General features: G+C 34.7%; 2 protein-coding genes across 4 annotated transcripts; both read right to left on the minus strand.

Moving 5' to 3' along the window:
* Nucleotides 1-231: 231 nt before the first annotated feature.
* LOC132299110 (uncharacterized) lies at nt 232-7,256 on the minus strand. The gene is made up of 11 exons (XM_059795568.1): nt 6,753-7,256; nt 6,596-6,643; nt 6,326-6,367; nt 5,587-5,706; nt 5,199-5,344; nt 4,967-5,114; nt 4,771-4,854; nt 2,778-2,893; nt 1,843-1,901; nt 819-909; nt 232-677 (listed from the first exon to the last, which is right to left on the minus strand). The coding sequence occupies exons 1-11, from the start codon at nt 6,841-6,843 to the stop codon at nt 450-452; spliced, it is 1,173 nt and encodes a 390-aa protein (XP_059651551.1). The 5' UTR covers nt 6,844-7,256; the 3' UTR covers nt 232-449.
* Nucleotides 7,257-9,016: 1,760 nt separating this feature from the next.
* LOC132299111 (uncharacterized) lies at nt 9,017-14,059 on the minus strand. Of its 3 annotated transcripts, none has more exons than XM_059795570.1 (7): nt 13,941-14,059; nt 13,083-13,349; nt 12,879-12,973; nt 12,658-12,738; nt 12,022-12,097; nt 11,846-11,938; nt 9,017-9,352 (listed from the first exon to the last, which is right to left on the minus strand). In XM_059795570.1, the coding sequence occupies exons 2-7, from the start codon at nt 13,321-13,323 to the stop codon at nt 9,192-9,194; spliced, it is 747 nt and encodes a 248-aa protein (XP_059651553.1). In that variant the 5' UTR covers nt 13,324-13,349; nt 13,941-14,059; the 3' UTR covers nt 9,017-9,191. The 3 variants fall into 3 exon arrangements, with proteins under 3 accessions (XP_059651553.1, XP_059651552.1, XP_059651555.1); XM_059795569.1 differs by having other exon boundaries at nt 9,017-9,355; XM_059795572.1 differs by lacking the exon at nt 9,017-9,352 and adding an exon at nt 9,362-9,531.
* Between the last annotated feature and the right edge of the window lie 791 nt (nt 14,060-14,850).

Here is a 14,850-nt window from a genome sequence, read left to right on the forward strand (position 1 = left end):
TTAAGAGAGAATAAAACGCCTTATAATTACGCTTTATTAATGGTTATACTATTTGCAGACTAGATATACTCCAAAACAATAAATTTTCACCAGGAGGTTAGTTTTGGACCTTTGGTGATATAGAAAAATGTCCAAGTATCACAAGTCCAGCAAGCTAAAATGTAATAATGTCTCTGCTTTAAAATCATCCATCTTAAACGGTGGCAATCAAAACGCATAGAATACTTGTAATTTTGATACAAAAACCAAAAACTTTGATGTAATTAAAAAATAGTTGCTCCGTAGTATGAACATTTAAGCATAAGTTAATATACAAACACCAGTGACAACTTGAAGATACAGTAAATTCAGAATGCTAAATGTAATATAGTTTATTTTGGTACTATAAGAAAAAATATTATGCAGCCAACAAGGTTCCAACTAACTTCAGATCTGGAGGCAAATTTTGTTTATTGAAATTCTGCAATCTCAAATACGCGGGCAGTTCCATCAACCGAAGCCGAAACAAGAAATTCCCGGTTAGCAGATACAGCCAGAGACTGAATGCAAGCAGTGTGACCACTGAAGGTTCTTACACAATCTCCAGAAAGACTATCCCATAACCGTACTTTCCCATCACCACCACCTGTAGCCAGGTACTTGGATGCACCTAGCCATGACATGCATGTCACTCCACCCTGCCAACAATAAGCTTACTTGTTACGATAGCAATGGAAATGTAAAGAACATTATATTGATTTGTCCAAACATTGAAAGTCTGCAAGTTAAATGGGGTTAATATATGTGAACAACGATGACAGAACACAACTAAAGAGGACCTCATGGTCACACGTGTTGCGGGGAGATGAATGCTGCAGATCCCAGATAACGAGTTTTTGATCCATGCTTCCTGTTGCAGCCCAAGGAAAGCTGCCATGCAAATTTTGAATCATGAGCATAGTATGTTAAGTTACATGCACCCAAAAGGGGGAGAACTGACTTTATCTCTTCATACATTAAAATTTTTGGTTGTTAATTGAATAATAACCTTGCATATCTTAACATTTTCAACACCAACTCTATCCCCAATCTGATGGATAAAAGTGACATATTCAGACCATGATCCATGACAAAGCGGCAAGGTTTTGAGAGTTACCTAAGGCATGCCAACTACAAAACATCCACGTGATGAGATCAAGTGGACGCAAGGTAAAGATGAACAAATTATCTCATTGTCGATCTGGTTTGATAAAAAAAAGAATAAATTGATTAGGTGAAATGGGTTGCATTTTACATCTGTGAATGAAAGGTGCTGGACCATTTGGTCCAAAATCGACTTGAATGGTCCACTCTAGATGAGGTTAGGACTTGGTTAAGGCACTCCGGTTGAATTCGACCAGAATTCATATAGCCAAAGCAATATTAGCTACATTACCATATTGTAATATGAATTATCATCTTTTTACTGGCAAATGCAACACATGCCCATAATAATAATAATAATAATAATTAAAAAAAATAACACATTTACGAAGGAACCCGTTCAAGATTTCAAGCAAGCAATGACTGATCGATTAACAATTACACATAAGTTAAATTCGCTTACTTGGTTTGAAAATAGATGTATTTTTTCCCTCATAGCATGATGTAGATTTCAATTGTTACATGCAAGAGGATGAGAACAAAGTATTTTTAAGGTTTGTAGATCAATTGTACCTACAGACAGTATCGCAACCTCCAGCCTACCGCCAACCAAACATGGAAACAAATGGAAAAAAATATCTAAAGGTTCAAACTTTGCAAAAGAGAACTCTAGCTGAAATTTTGGGTGAGAGAGAGCGAGTTTTCAAAACATGACAGTACCTTACTGCAAGGCTAACACATTCAATTGAATCTGAGTGAGCATTCAGAGAAGCAACAACCTGTGGATGAAAGCAATACAACTCTATTAGTTAACATGAAAGAAATATAATATACAAGTCTACTTTCGCCATTGCCTAAATATTTGAACGTTCACAACCTTCAACTCAGTTCCACTTTTCAAACAAACACAAGAAAAACAAAGACACATATAAAATCAAAATTTGTATTAATTATCAAAAAAAAATGTGACAAATGCTATAGTTATACTAATACAACGAAAAGATGAATCCTAGCATATTTAATATTATTAAGATGGATCCTAGCATATCTAATGTCATTATGAGTCCCATATAACTGTGTTTGCTTCATCACCAAAATAGAAACAGAAGTAAAATGTAAATAGAAATAAGGAAGACAAGATTTTAGAATTGGCTAGCTATAAATTCTATACCAATTAATTACTGGGGAAAAGAAAATATTCCTAGTGTTGGTAGCCAGGTTCATAGGACTCCAGACTACATGCCATCACCTTATAAGCCCAAGAGGCATACGGGAGACCAGAAACACATAGGAAAGTCCCCAAATTTGAAGAGCTATATGAGCTAATATGGTTTGCTAAATAAAAATTTACATGAAAGCCTAAGCACGAACAGGTCTGCATGAGGCGCGGAGCAGGTCTGCATGAGAGTAAACTCCCAGACATGCCAAACGATGCAGTCCCTGAAAGGCGAAAACACAGCAAAATAATACAAAATTTCCATCCATCCTTTTCGTAGATGAGTAAAATCAGGGCCCAGGCATCTTAAATTTCAAATATTTATACATAAAAATGAAGCAACAAGTTTTCTTTATGAGAAAATGCAAACTATCTGCTAATGCTCTTAAAAAATGTGGAAACAAAAACAATAGTTGATCAAAAGCAACAAGGTTCACACCTTCCCAGTTGTTATATTCACAATGTGAACAGAGCTATCCACTGAACCAGTAAGAGCAAGAGTTGAATCAGAGCTTATTGTTAAGCATGTCAGTTCTTCAGTGTGATACGGATGACCTAAAGAAAATAGAATGTTATTTGATCATAATACCATAAAAAATCCTAAATGACAATTTCCCTTCCAATAGAAACAAAAATATCCAAGAGTACTTTCTATAACATCAACAACTTGAATGAACATGTCATATTGAGACAACACCAAAGACAGCGATATGGAAAGCTCTGAAAGTAGGAGGATGGAAGAAGTATCCTTTTTAATACAAGTACTCTCTTAAGGGTTTCATTTTTTTCAGTAAGTATATTTTCCAAGGTTTTAATAAGTTCTCAGGGAAAATACTACAAAATTTACAATTTTACTAAATTCCAAATCATGTTGATGCCTATGCAGAAGTCAGAACCTAAAAGAATTCAGAGTTTGACCTAAATGTTGGGGGAATCATAGAATTTTATAACTATTGGTTCAGCACTAAGGGTCTTGGGCTTGGCCAAAGTTCATAGATTAGAAAATGGACCTACTCTTGGGGCTATGAATCCCAGAATTTCAGGCTCCAAAGCGTACTGATAAATTGATAAATTTTTTTTGACCTCATATATTGAATCCAAAGCGTACTGATACACAACTTTTTACAAAATAATTCAATAAATTTGATTTTTAATGAACTTCAGATATTTTTGTTAATTTCTTTAAGATCATTTGGCACAACTAATGACCTATAAATGAATTTTAAATTGCCGCGTTATTAAAGATTTAGTAGATTTTACTTTTCTAAATAATAATAATAATAATAATAAAACTTTTTAAGTTATATAAATTTGTCTATTATTACCTTTTGTGAGACAAAAGAGTGAATTAGATTTTCTTCGTAGATACATAGGTTCTATTTATGAAAAAACAGAATAAATAAGATCTCCCACATGTGCCATAAATATCATAAAAGATATATATAAATTTGCTACTTGTGCCTTCTACCTCTTGCAGGGAAACAAAAGTCATACAATTTATATGATAATGGGCATTTTATTATATTTTTCTTTTAGAAAAGATGAGGAGCTGCAGCTAAAAAAGGAAAAGAAATAAAAAAGGGAAACAAAGGACGCCAATAATGGGGAAACAGAAAATTACATTTGTAGCCCAATAAACTAATTAATTACAGAAGTCAAAGCTTTCCACGCTCCAAGAAGCTGCAACGGACTCTCTCTCTCTCTCTCTCAGACTCTGCAAGCAATCCAAACTGAGTTTTCCATTGAGTCGGACAAGTCAAGTGAGAATCACCCTAATCCTTTGCGAATCGGCCGAGTCACTATTGAATGGGCTGTGTCATGTGTAATTTTTACTACCGATATATCAATCCAGACTAAGTAACAAGCCCTGCCGATTCCATTTCGATTCGGCTGACTTGCTGAGACATGGTCGATTCTTCAAACCTTTACTATATCTGGTCTAGTAATTTGCTTGCTTGTAATATTCTTGTTACATTTAACAACTAACAAGGGGCAATCCTATTTCATATTTGTTGCTTCTGTTTAAAACACACCCAGCAAATATGCATGGTCAAGATAATGGAACCCGCTGTTTTGGGCACCAGCCCCTGTATTGTAGTTCATTTAAGGTTCCCATGCACCATCCATCATACATGGGAACCAGAATTTATGATACTATTAGCTTCATATATATGGCATTTCACCCATTAACAGATAAAAAGTAAGATGGAGGAAAGGTCAAGGTTCTTGACATCTTCCCCATTTAGTTCAAATTTTTCTGTAAAAAGAATTTTCAAAAAAGGAAAATCCATAGGAAGAATATTTTCGGTTGCCAAAAAAATTGCAGTGCATGCAAAAAATATTTACACCAGCATAAATTTATGACAGACTGAAACTTCAAAACCCAAACACATTACAGAACAGAAATATCCCTATACGAGATCAATACATACCTCTGACAACATGGATGTTTTCACCATTTCTTGGATTCCAAATTCTCAAAGTTGCATCTTTGGAACCAGTACAAATTGTTTTACCTGAAGTGACCATATGGCAAAAAAAACAGAGGAAAATACACGTTTATAACTTAATTCCAGGAAGAAAAGCTAAAAGACCCATTCTTTAAATGATAAAAAATCAGGGCAGTACCATCAGGGGTAAAATCACCACAGGTCACACCAGCACCATGACCTGAAAACATATTAAGATAGGCACTCCTGTCAGCATTCCACATCCAAACAGTGGAATCCTCCGAACCAGCCAATACCAAGTGTCCCCTTGGATGCCACCTTACCCACTGAGAAATCACATAATTCATGCTTAATCTTCACAAACTAGTTACAATACAACAAAATCGCTAAGAATGCTCATAAAATCTCACCTCAATGCTCTCTCCAGGACCTTCAAGTGTGCACTTGAGATTTCCAGAGGAACTGTCCCATACTTGAATAACTCCATCTAAGCTTCCAGAAGCAAGCAACTGTCCATCGGTACTGAAGGCCAAACTATTCACTGAGTCCTTGTGCCCTGCAGAGAAATTTCAAGAGTGAGCAGAAGCAGGGGTGATCAAGTAAGATCATATTTATGCATACTTTATGCCAGTAGGCTATATACGTAATATAGGTTAAATGAAAAATAAATTAATTAATTAAAAAAAAAAAAAAAGGATACAAAACAGTTTAATTAGAACAAGGCTTTGCTGAGTTGAGATTATTGGATAACCATGAAAAAAGAAGTACACAATGTATAAGTTTTGGTCAAGTGCATACCTTGTAGTTCAGAAGCCCAATCTCCTTGACCAATCCTCCAAAGAAATCCTTTGTCATCTCCACCCCCTGTTGCAACTAATGTTGCATCCGTTGGGCTGCATGTGACGGTGTAAAGTTCACCTATACCAAAGAAAAGGTTGGGAAATATAAATAAGTACTTGTTATTTGACATTTTTCGTAGAATAATCCGTGGACAAAACCGAGTTTCATGCTTCTTTGTGCCCATATCTGTAGACCCCACCCACAAGTTGGATGCAACTTTGCCCCTCTTAACATTACAGAACTTAGAGAAGAAATACACACCTATATTTTTACTTGTTATAGTATCTAAAGTGTTCATAGATAGGATAAGGTTGCATATTCAACAGTGAAAATAGAAATTCAATTTCTCTGAGTCATAGATTGGTTAGATTAGAGATAGGACTCAAAAGTTAAATTTCATTTTGAGTCTTTGAGCTGCTTCCAAATACATGATTTTGTAATAGTTACCTCGAATCCGCAATTACAAAATTGCAAAAGATTCAATATGTTAAACAGAGACAGAGATGATCAAAGTTCAATTGAACTCCAACCAAAACAATTCTGCAGTGTAGGTGATTCGCTGAACATCTAATTAACAATGAACCCTAAACTTAAGATATTAATTGGATCCATAACATATTCATCACAAATTAGTTGACAGTTCAGAATCAAAATACCATCCAACAAAATTTTTACAAGAAACAAACTGAAACCTTACCAGTGTGACCGGTGAATACGTGCATGGAATCGTCAGCTTCATCTGCAATCACCAAGAAATACATTCCACATAATCAAAATAATTCACAGGCTTAGAGAAAACTTATCGAAGGCAAGAACTACATGATTTAAAAAAAAATAAAAAATCCAGTCTTTCCGATAATATTTTCTGCTTCAAGAAATTCAAAAGTCCCAAAATAATACGTATATATACATTAGACTGACATTATATAAATCAATTAAATTAAAATTGAAGGACAACTTATCTCACCGCCGAATTCAGTATCAGATTCTGCATCTTCGTCCGCATCAGGAAGATCTGAATCGACAATCAGTAGATAAATAGAAGGTTAGCGAGAGTTATATCAATTGATGCATACAAATACATTCGTATACAGCTAGAGAGAGAGAGAGATAGGGAAAAGTACCTTCTTCGTCGACATTAATTTCATGGATGATATCCTCGTCGTCCAGAAAGACCTCTCCATGAGCGTCTTCGTCGTTGCCGGGATTGTTCATCCTCCTAAGCCTTTCCGTTAATGGCGTATTATGAACAACGTAAAGGTTTTTGTAGGGTTTGGATTTCAGGAATCGACTGCTGAAGCTTGAGAACGAGTACAAAGAAGATGGAGGCGATTGGGAAGGCTGAAATGATTTGCTGAAGCTTGCGAACGGCGAACCCGAACTGGAACAGCGGGAGATGGAAACTGAAAGATATTGGTTTTGATTTTTTGAACAAACTGAAATGATATGCCGATATGGGTTTTGAACTTTTGATATAGATAAACTGAAATATATGGGTTTTGAACTTCTGATTCTTGTAGATTTTGTAGTTTGCAGTTGCAGAGAGAGAGAGAGGGCAAGTTCAGAGTTGAGAACGAGTATAAAGAAGATGGAGGCGGTTGGGGAGGCTGAAATGATTTGCCCTAAAAATATTTTGTTTTTTAATAATAATATAATCAAATATTATATATATATATATATATATATATATATATATATATATATATACCAAATATATATAAATTTCCCAACCAAAAAAAAAAAAAAAAACAAACAAATAAACAAACAAACTCAATTCAGTTAACCTGATCCGACTAGCACGAAAATATTCGGACTCTGTTTTTATCATAACTTATGTTGAGTATAATTCGAGTTGGCTCAACCCAATTCGACTCGGATTGAGGTTAGATTGGGATTGGACTGGATTGGGCCAGCTCAACTTGCAACCCTTCTCATGTGTTCTTGAGTGGCGTGTCACCGATAACAGTCCTAAATTACCGGGCCCATAATGACCTGCATGTGGGCCACTGGAGGTTAGAATTTTTTTTTTTCAAGGAAGTTTATGTCAACTTTACCAGTATGTTGATGGGGGTGTTCAATAGTTCATTGGGTTAGTGTTAGGGTGAGTTTTAGAATTCATTAACTCATCCAAATCCGAATTGATGAGTTGGCAAAGAATAATTAAATTAGTTGGTTATTAGCAAATCCACCCAAGCATAACCATTTTTTTTTTAGAGGGTAGAGAGAAAATAGATAGCATATCCTTTATTGGTTTCCCCAGAAAATAAAAAACCCACGTATCCACTTTGCTCATTTGAACAGGGGGCTAGTTTAATGTGGTTGAATGAAATAAAATGGGAATGGAATGAATTAGAGAATGAAATGGGAATGGAATGAATCAGAGAATGAAATGACCATTCTCATTCTCATATTTGGTTGCATAGAAAAATAATGTATTTTTGTAAAACACACACATATATATGTATGTATGTATATATGTGTGTAGCCGACGTTCATTAAATGCTTGTTTTTATTCATTTATTTATTATTATTATTTTTAAATGGGAATGGAATGGTCATTACTTTAGTTGAAAAGTGAAATGAATTAATGAGAATCAACATTCTCCGAGAATAGACAAGAATCATCATTTCAACTTTAAAGTTAGTTACCAAACTAAAGAATGGAAAGTTAGAAACAAAAATATTCCATTTTCACTTCATTTGATTCCATTTATTCACACCAAATATGACATCAAACTCTTACCATTCACTTTGAAAATTAGAAAAGATAACATTGGACCACAACACAGTTAAAATATTAAAGTAATGATTCTAACATTAGCTTTTTGCATTATCTGAACAGGAAAGCAAATGATTCTATTTAATTTTGCCTATGACACTACAACTAGCTGCACCAATTGTCATAAAATTGTGAACCACGAGATTGTATTCCATCTCCTTTGCTTTTATTTCTTAGCAGCCAAACAGGTCATTAGACAACTCTGATTGACATCTTAGCAATTATAATAGGATTCCGGTCGACCCGAATTCTGATCATTGGGATGGGTATGAACTTACTGAATTATTTATGTTTAAAAAAGGGTTTGGGTTATCGGGTTAAATTCGGGTTGAATCACCCATTTATGACCCATTCACGACTCACCCATTTGTAACCCGCCCAATTGCCACCCCCAAGTCAGATATGAGTTTCCATTCAACTTGTATCCAACCCGATTCGCACCTGCAGAAACTTATTTTTTTGGTTGCCAAAGTATAGATTCATAAATGAAAAAATATTACTGTAATGAACACATCATTTAACATTATGAATTCTGACTCAGTTGATTTGGATTAAGGGTCCGTTTTTTCCGATGTAATGTTAAAGGTAGATGGTAATCACAGTCAGATGTAACTCCAAAAAAAATAAAAATTAGCCAGATATATCCTTCACAAACCAAGATTTAGAAGTCAGATCAGAGAGGCACAAGTAGCACCAAAGCTATATCACCGAGTGGAAAAGCAACAAGTCCTATTAATCTACCACATGAAGTTCTTGAAAAACCCTAAAATGTATAACTCTTAATCTACTCTATATCGACTCGAACAACCTTTTTGGCTCTCTGCCCAGAAGAAAGAGTCTTAGCTCCAGTATCTCGTTTCATTCCTTTGGCGTCTCCCAAGTGCTCTGCAGATGGTAGAGCCCAGCCGCCCCAAGTTGGGTGGCCATTCCATCCACTGCTGCTGCCTTCTGCCCACATTGGAAAAAAAGGGTGATTTTAACCAAGCATATGTTTAGGGAGAAATTGTTAGCAACACCAAAAATGCAATTCTTAGAGCCATATCACATCAGATATCATGAACGCCTGTAAAGCAGAATCAGCCCTTCAATACTCAGCTGCTAGGAAGTCCCATCCAAGTTTCAATCTAAAAACAATAGGTGACCAGTCATTTCTTGCAAATGCAATAAACAGACAGACACGGGCACTGGGAATACAGCAGTGTGATTGAAATGGGCCATGGGAGATCACATTGCAGCAAAGGCATTTCAATTTTTACTTCCATACAACTTTACACATCCAGACCAAAAAAAAAAATAGTATTGTTGGAGATTGTACACAATCAAACAAAAAAATTAGCATTATAAGAGAATGTATTTTAACCGTAACAATGCAATAACATAAACAAATATAATGCAAGAAAGAGAAACGTATAAATGCATGGCTCCCTCATAGGACTTGGTCTATTTTCCAAATTAACACTTATACTAACATTGGATGCTAGAATACCAAATTGAGAATTAAAGCACAGAGTTCATTTCCAAGTTCTACTTACAAGATGCAACAACATCACAGCAGATTTAAGATGGGAATTATCACCATGCTCAATTATTAACCATGACGCTATCTCATATGCATAGTTAGAGAAGGGAAACAATCCGGACGCAAATATCAATGTATTCAACTTTGTCGCTCTCTAATAATAATGAGAACTGTGACAGTTCACATAGCGGCCCCTCTCTCCCTCACACGTAAAAACCTAAATTCTAACTAGGGAGCGCTTAAGCTTATTGGCCAGGACATAGAAATTACTCTTTCACTGGGAAAGCAGAGATATTGCTACCCATGCTAACCATAACTTTCTATCAGTGTGGATGGATAAAGAGCTTCTCGAGTTCTGCAATCAATGATACCAAGACAATCAAGAATTAAATGCCCTGGCATGGGTTAAACGACAATGTCATGAAAGCTGATAATGAACACAAGATGAGAAATGATACAGATGGAGGAATTCTTTAAAATTTAGGCAACACACAGAAATAAAGATTTTTTTTTTCCGGACCAAAGAAAAGAGAGATTTGTCAAGTTAACTTTAATTATATGTGATATTGTGATACTACCATAACTTGATTTTGAATAAGCTACGAGTTGAAGAGAAATGCTGAGAAGAATAAAGCGGATCAAAGCTATAAGAACCTACAATTTAGCCGAAGTAATGACTCTACCTAAAACAATATGGCAATGATCATGTGTTGACCCCAAATAGTTAAAAAAGGTTTCTCCAGCTTTAGTTACCAGCGGATGGTACCATGTAAAACCGTTGCTTAGTAATTTCTACATATTAGATAGTTTGGATAATTCTTTACCAAATCAATTCCTCAGCTAAGAAAACTTTTGTGAGGCTAAACCATTCTCAATAAGTCACACTGACTGCACTGCTTAAGGACCATCTAATCAAGCGAAAAAAATGTAAGAAAATGCCCAAAAGATTATCATTTTATTATGCAGCATTACAGTGTCAATGCAAGGTTGTCACTACCGCCTAAGGCTGATGAAGGCAACAAGTGGTCTGCCATGGTAATACCTTAAATAAACTGGCTATGGTATTCAAAAATATTTGCAGCTATAATGATAAAGGCAAATGAAAAGGCTTAACGCATAAAAGGAAGATCTTTACTATGGAACTCAACAATATTGTCCATGGAGCATTATTTGGGACCACATTTCATCCTTCTTGGCAAGATTTTCATTAAATAAAATAATAATAATAAAAAAGAAAAGAAAAAAAAATTACGAATTCCAAATTGGCATAGAGAAAATATACTAAAGTACTCAACTCAATTAAGATTTGTCTCAATTATTTATCATTCATTATATGAATGATGTTTCACCATTGTGCTCTAGCTAACACCTAAGCTTCATTTAGACCAAATAATCTAAATGTTGCAGTGCTGCAAAGAAGGGAACCACATTCAGATTCAACCACTTGAAAGCCAACATAGCTTTTCCAATAGCGTTGCAGCAGATAATGGAAAAGTAAAAGGATAAAAATTCAAAAAACCACCATACGCACTACAACATGCAAGAGGATCATCAATTAACCTCATTATTTCGTGAAACTTTAAGCATCTTTAGTGAACATGGTTCAATAAGCACATGCCAGTTCACTTAATATTATTACTGAGATTGACAAAAGTGCATTGTAGCCCATAAAATTATGCTAATGGAACCTTATTATTGTGTCCATCTATTGTAAGTATCAACTTATTCCTTAATCAAGCACAGTTGCCACATGGCAATTGATTCTCATAAAACAACAAGAATTTGATATACATCAGGTTCAAACATCTACAATCATTTCGAATCCTAACAAATAAACATGTATAAAAATAATGGTCAATTTGCAATCTAAAGCAAGTTGAATGGCATACCAATTTATTAGGATCAAAAGAAAAAATTACCTGGATATTCAAGCAAACTAAACTTATCATCCCAGCCAGGAAAATACCTCTGAACATTACTTTTCCAAGCTCCATCAAAACTAGACAGCTCATCTAAGAAAACACTGCGATGTCAATTCTTCTGTTGACGCATTCACTGAACATAATAACTCTAAAGTCTACAAATGGAAACAAACCTTCATTCAAATTGTGTAGAGTCTGCAGTGTATCCACTTTGCCATCTGAATTGTGTTTCTTGGTAAGGGAAAGGCCCTACATAAGCAACACTAGTCATGCTCTAAGTAAAGACTTTTTCTCTACCTTCCCAATGTAGATGACAACCCTTATTCGGTTCCTTTGTCTACCAGTGTGGTTCCTTAAAATCAAAGTCAAGTTCTCATCCATGGAACTATGAACTTTTACCACAGGACTGACCAACCAACAGCCCCTCTTCTATTTTAAAGCAATACCAGGAAATATATAACACACAAACATAGGGGGAATGGGGACATCCTAACATTTTAACATGCAAATATTTTTAGTAAAAGAAACAAATATTGCATTTTAAACACAAACCATACTCTATAAAGAGTTAAAATTGTTCTTATATGAGACAATTTCACTCAAATTTATCTCAACGTTAAAAAATGTTAAGCAGTCACAGTATTTATTATCCGATCCGTATCCTTAGAAGAATTTTGTGTTGTAGGATAGGCCCCTAAGAATAAAAGTAAGTGCATTTTGATAAAAACTTTCCTCAATTTCTTTTCAATATCAAATCAGTTTATAGTCATGTTTCTCTGGAGACTACAAAAGAACACCAAGTCAGATACCTTATCTTTGATCCCTTTAGAAACAGTATGCAGTGATTGACCCATTGTCTTATCTTCTTCTTTTGTCTCTAACAGAACCACCTATTTCTCAAACAAAGGCAACATAAATATTATGTAACCAAAAGATAAAAATTAAAAGAGAAAAGGTAAAACATAAACCATAATCATAAGAAATCCAGCCCCCTAATTGATAAATTTCTCCATCAGAACAAGTTACATACTCCATCACCAGTGCTAGCCCTAGCCATAGAAGAAGTGTAATACATTCCTTCCGGTCCACCATATGCAACTCTTTGGAAGCTGAAGGTATGGTTCCCTGTGGGATGAACCACAAAATGTTCTACTTTTAAGCAAATAAACTATTATTATATATACATTCAAATCAAACGCGCATAGGATAAATTAAATGCAGAAACACCAAGTACCACTAGCATTTTCACTGGGGAAAGTAATAATGGGATTTTCACTTGAATGCTTCTGAGTGTTATCATCAGAGTTTAATTCTTCAATAGCAATTTCCTTCAATTGACGCTCAGAACTAGATTTTCCATCAAATGGATGAGGGAAAAATGGGTCATCAAACAGATTCTTCCTACCAAAGATGCTACCAAATGGGCTTGTGAAGAATGGGTCATCAAATGGATCTTTTCCTCCAAAGAACGACATTGTACTCAACCTAAGAAACAGGTCACCTGAACAAAAGTAAGCCCGAATTACCTCATAATCAAAAGCAGCATATGGAATCCAATATAACAGCCTTTGTATGAAAAACCAGAATCACAATTGTATATGTGTGTGTGTCTGTGTGTGTTTATGCTGCTGCTTTTTTTATATGCAAACCCGAATTTATCAGTCTATAAACACAAAATTATCTGTCTTTATACTAAAATCCAAATGAAGATGTAAACCCCGAATTAATACAACTCTGAACTGTGTAAATGAACCAAAATTTATGCATCCTCGCATGAATTATGTTTTCAAATGTCTTCTAAACAGGACCTCATTTTGTATTTTTAATCCCTAAATTTGTACAATAAAAAAGGAAAAAAAGAAAAAGTAATAATCTTTTTTATACCATCTCAAAACTTTCTATCTGCCTCTGGAATGCTAGGTTGTGCGAAAAAGAGATTACAGTCGATGTAAATATAATCAACATTTTTTAGTTGGGAAATTCAAGCAAACGCAAAATACAATCAACATTCAAACAACATGAACCATAGCAAAAATACTGGGAAAAAAATTTTAAAAAAAAGAATAATAAAGGAGGAAGAAGAAGAATTTACCTAGCAAAAGGTTCAGACGAGCTTTCTAGAGAGGCCTAGAGAGGGATTGAGAGGCGAGAGAGACTTAAAAGTTGAAAGCAAAGGAAAAGGAGACCTCTCCGGTACACTTTTTTCTCCATTAGCACCACTATCCAGTACACTTTAAATCACTTCACTGTTCGCAGAAAAATGAGAAGGTTGAAAATGAATGTGGGAAGTGATTAAAAGAAATAGGATCATCCACCAAAGTGTAGGAAAAATATTACTAGTAGATATTAGTATATTACTAGTATTAGTATTCATTGAAAAAAAAAAAGTTAGGGTCGGCTTTGCAAGTTTTTTGTTTTAGTTGTTTTGTTTTTGGTTAAAAATAGAAATAGTGTTTTTGCTGCAGGAGTGTTTTTGAAAAAAATAAAAAGCACGTTAGGGAATAATGTTTTGCTGTGAAATGTTTGGACCCATGTTGAGCTATTGTTATGGTTTTGAGCCATGAACAGTTGTCAAAATAAAAAATATTAATTTTTTTGTATTTTGGTTATGGGCCACTGTTCACGAAGCGTTTTAGCATGGTGTAAAATAAAATAAGGTCGCACCAAACATAATTTTGTTGCCAAAATCGACACTGTAACAACCTAAAAACAAAAATAGCATAAACAAATGCATACCAAACGGGGCATTAGGGATTCAACTTAGATGGTTTGTACCATATAGACAAAAAATACCATTTTTGTTTAAGGTGATTCAAAATAATATGAGATTATTAAAAAGAATTTTTTAAATTTTTTTTTCATATGACTTGGAATTAAAATAAGAATGATGATGATGATGCAAAGGTGTGCAACATTATAAATCATGGTCCCAATTGTGTCTTTGTTGTGGAATATAACGCTATCCGATCCTTTTAGTTTATAAGGTAAGAAGACATGAATAC

The sequence above is a fragment of the Cornus florida genome, unplaced genomic scaffold (genome assembly GCF_030987335.1).
Source record: "Cornus florida cultivar Cherokee Brave unplaced genomic scaffold, ASM3098733v1 CherokeeBrave_3.0.0_Hap2_Chr03, whole genome shotgun sequence".
In the NCBI taxonomy this organism is placed as follows: Eukaryota; Viridiplantae; Streptophyta; class Magnoliopsida; order Cornales; family Cornaceae; genus Cornus; species Cornus florida.

What these genes read in the sequence shown, in the direction of transcription:
- LOC132299110 (XM_059795568.1), bottom strand. Translation starts at nt 6,843, where the DNA reads ATGAACAATCCCGGCAACGACGAAGACGCTCATGGAGAGGTCTTTCTG. An exon ending in TGGTGATTTTACCCCTGATG is followed by an intron (nt 4,855 to 4,966) that starts GTACTGCCCTGA and finishes TGGTCACTTCAG; the next exon opens with GTAAAACAATTTGTACTGGT. An exon ending in GCAACACGTGTGACCATGAG is followed by an intron (nt 678 to 818) that starts GTCCTCTTTAGT and finishes TATTGTTGGCAG; the next exon opens with GGTGGAGTGACATGCATGTC.
- LOC132299111 (XM_059795569.1), bottom strand. Translation starts at nt 13,323, where the DNA reads ATGTCGTTCTTTGGAGGAAAAGATCCATTTGATGACCCATTCTTCACA. An exon ending in GGGCTAGCACTGGTGATGGA is followed by an intron (nt 12,739 to 12,878) that starts GTATGTAACTTG and finishes TTTGAGAAATAG; the next exon opens with GTGGTTCTGTTAGAGACAAA. An exon ending in CTAAAGGGATCAAAGATAAG is followed by an intron (nt 12,098 to 12,657) that starts GTATCTGACTTG and finishes TTGCTTATGTAG; the next exon opens with GGCCTTTCCCTTACCAAGAA.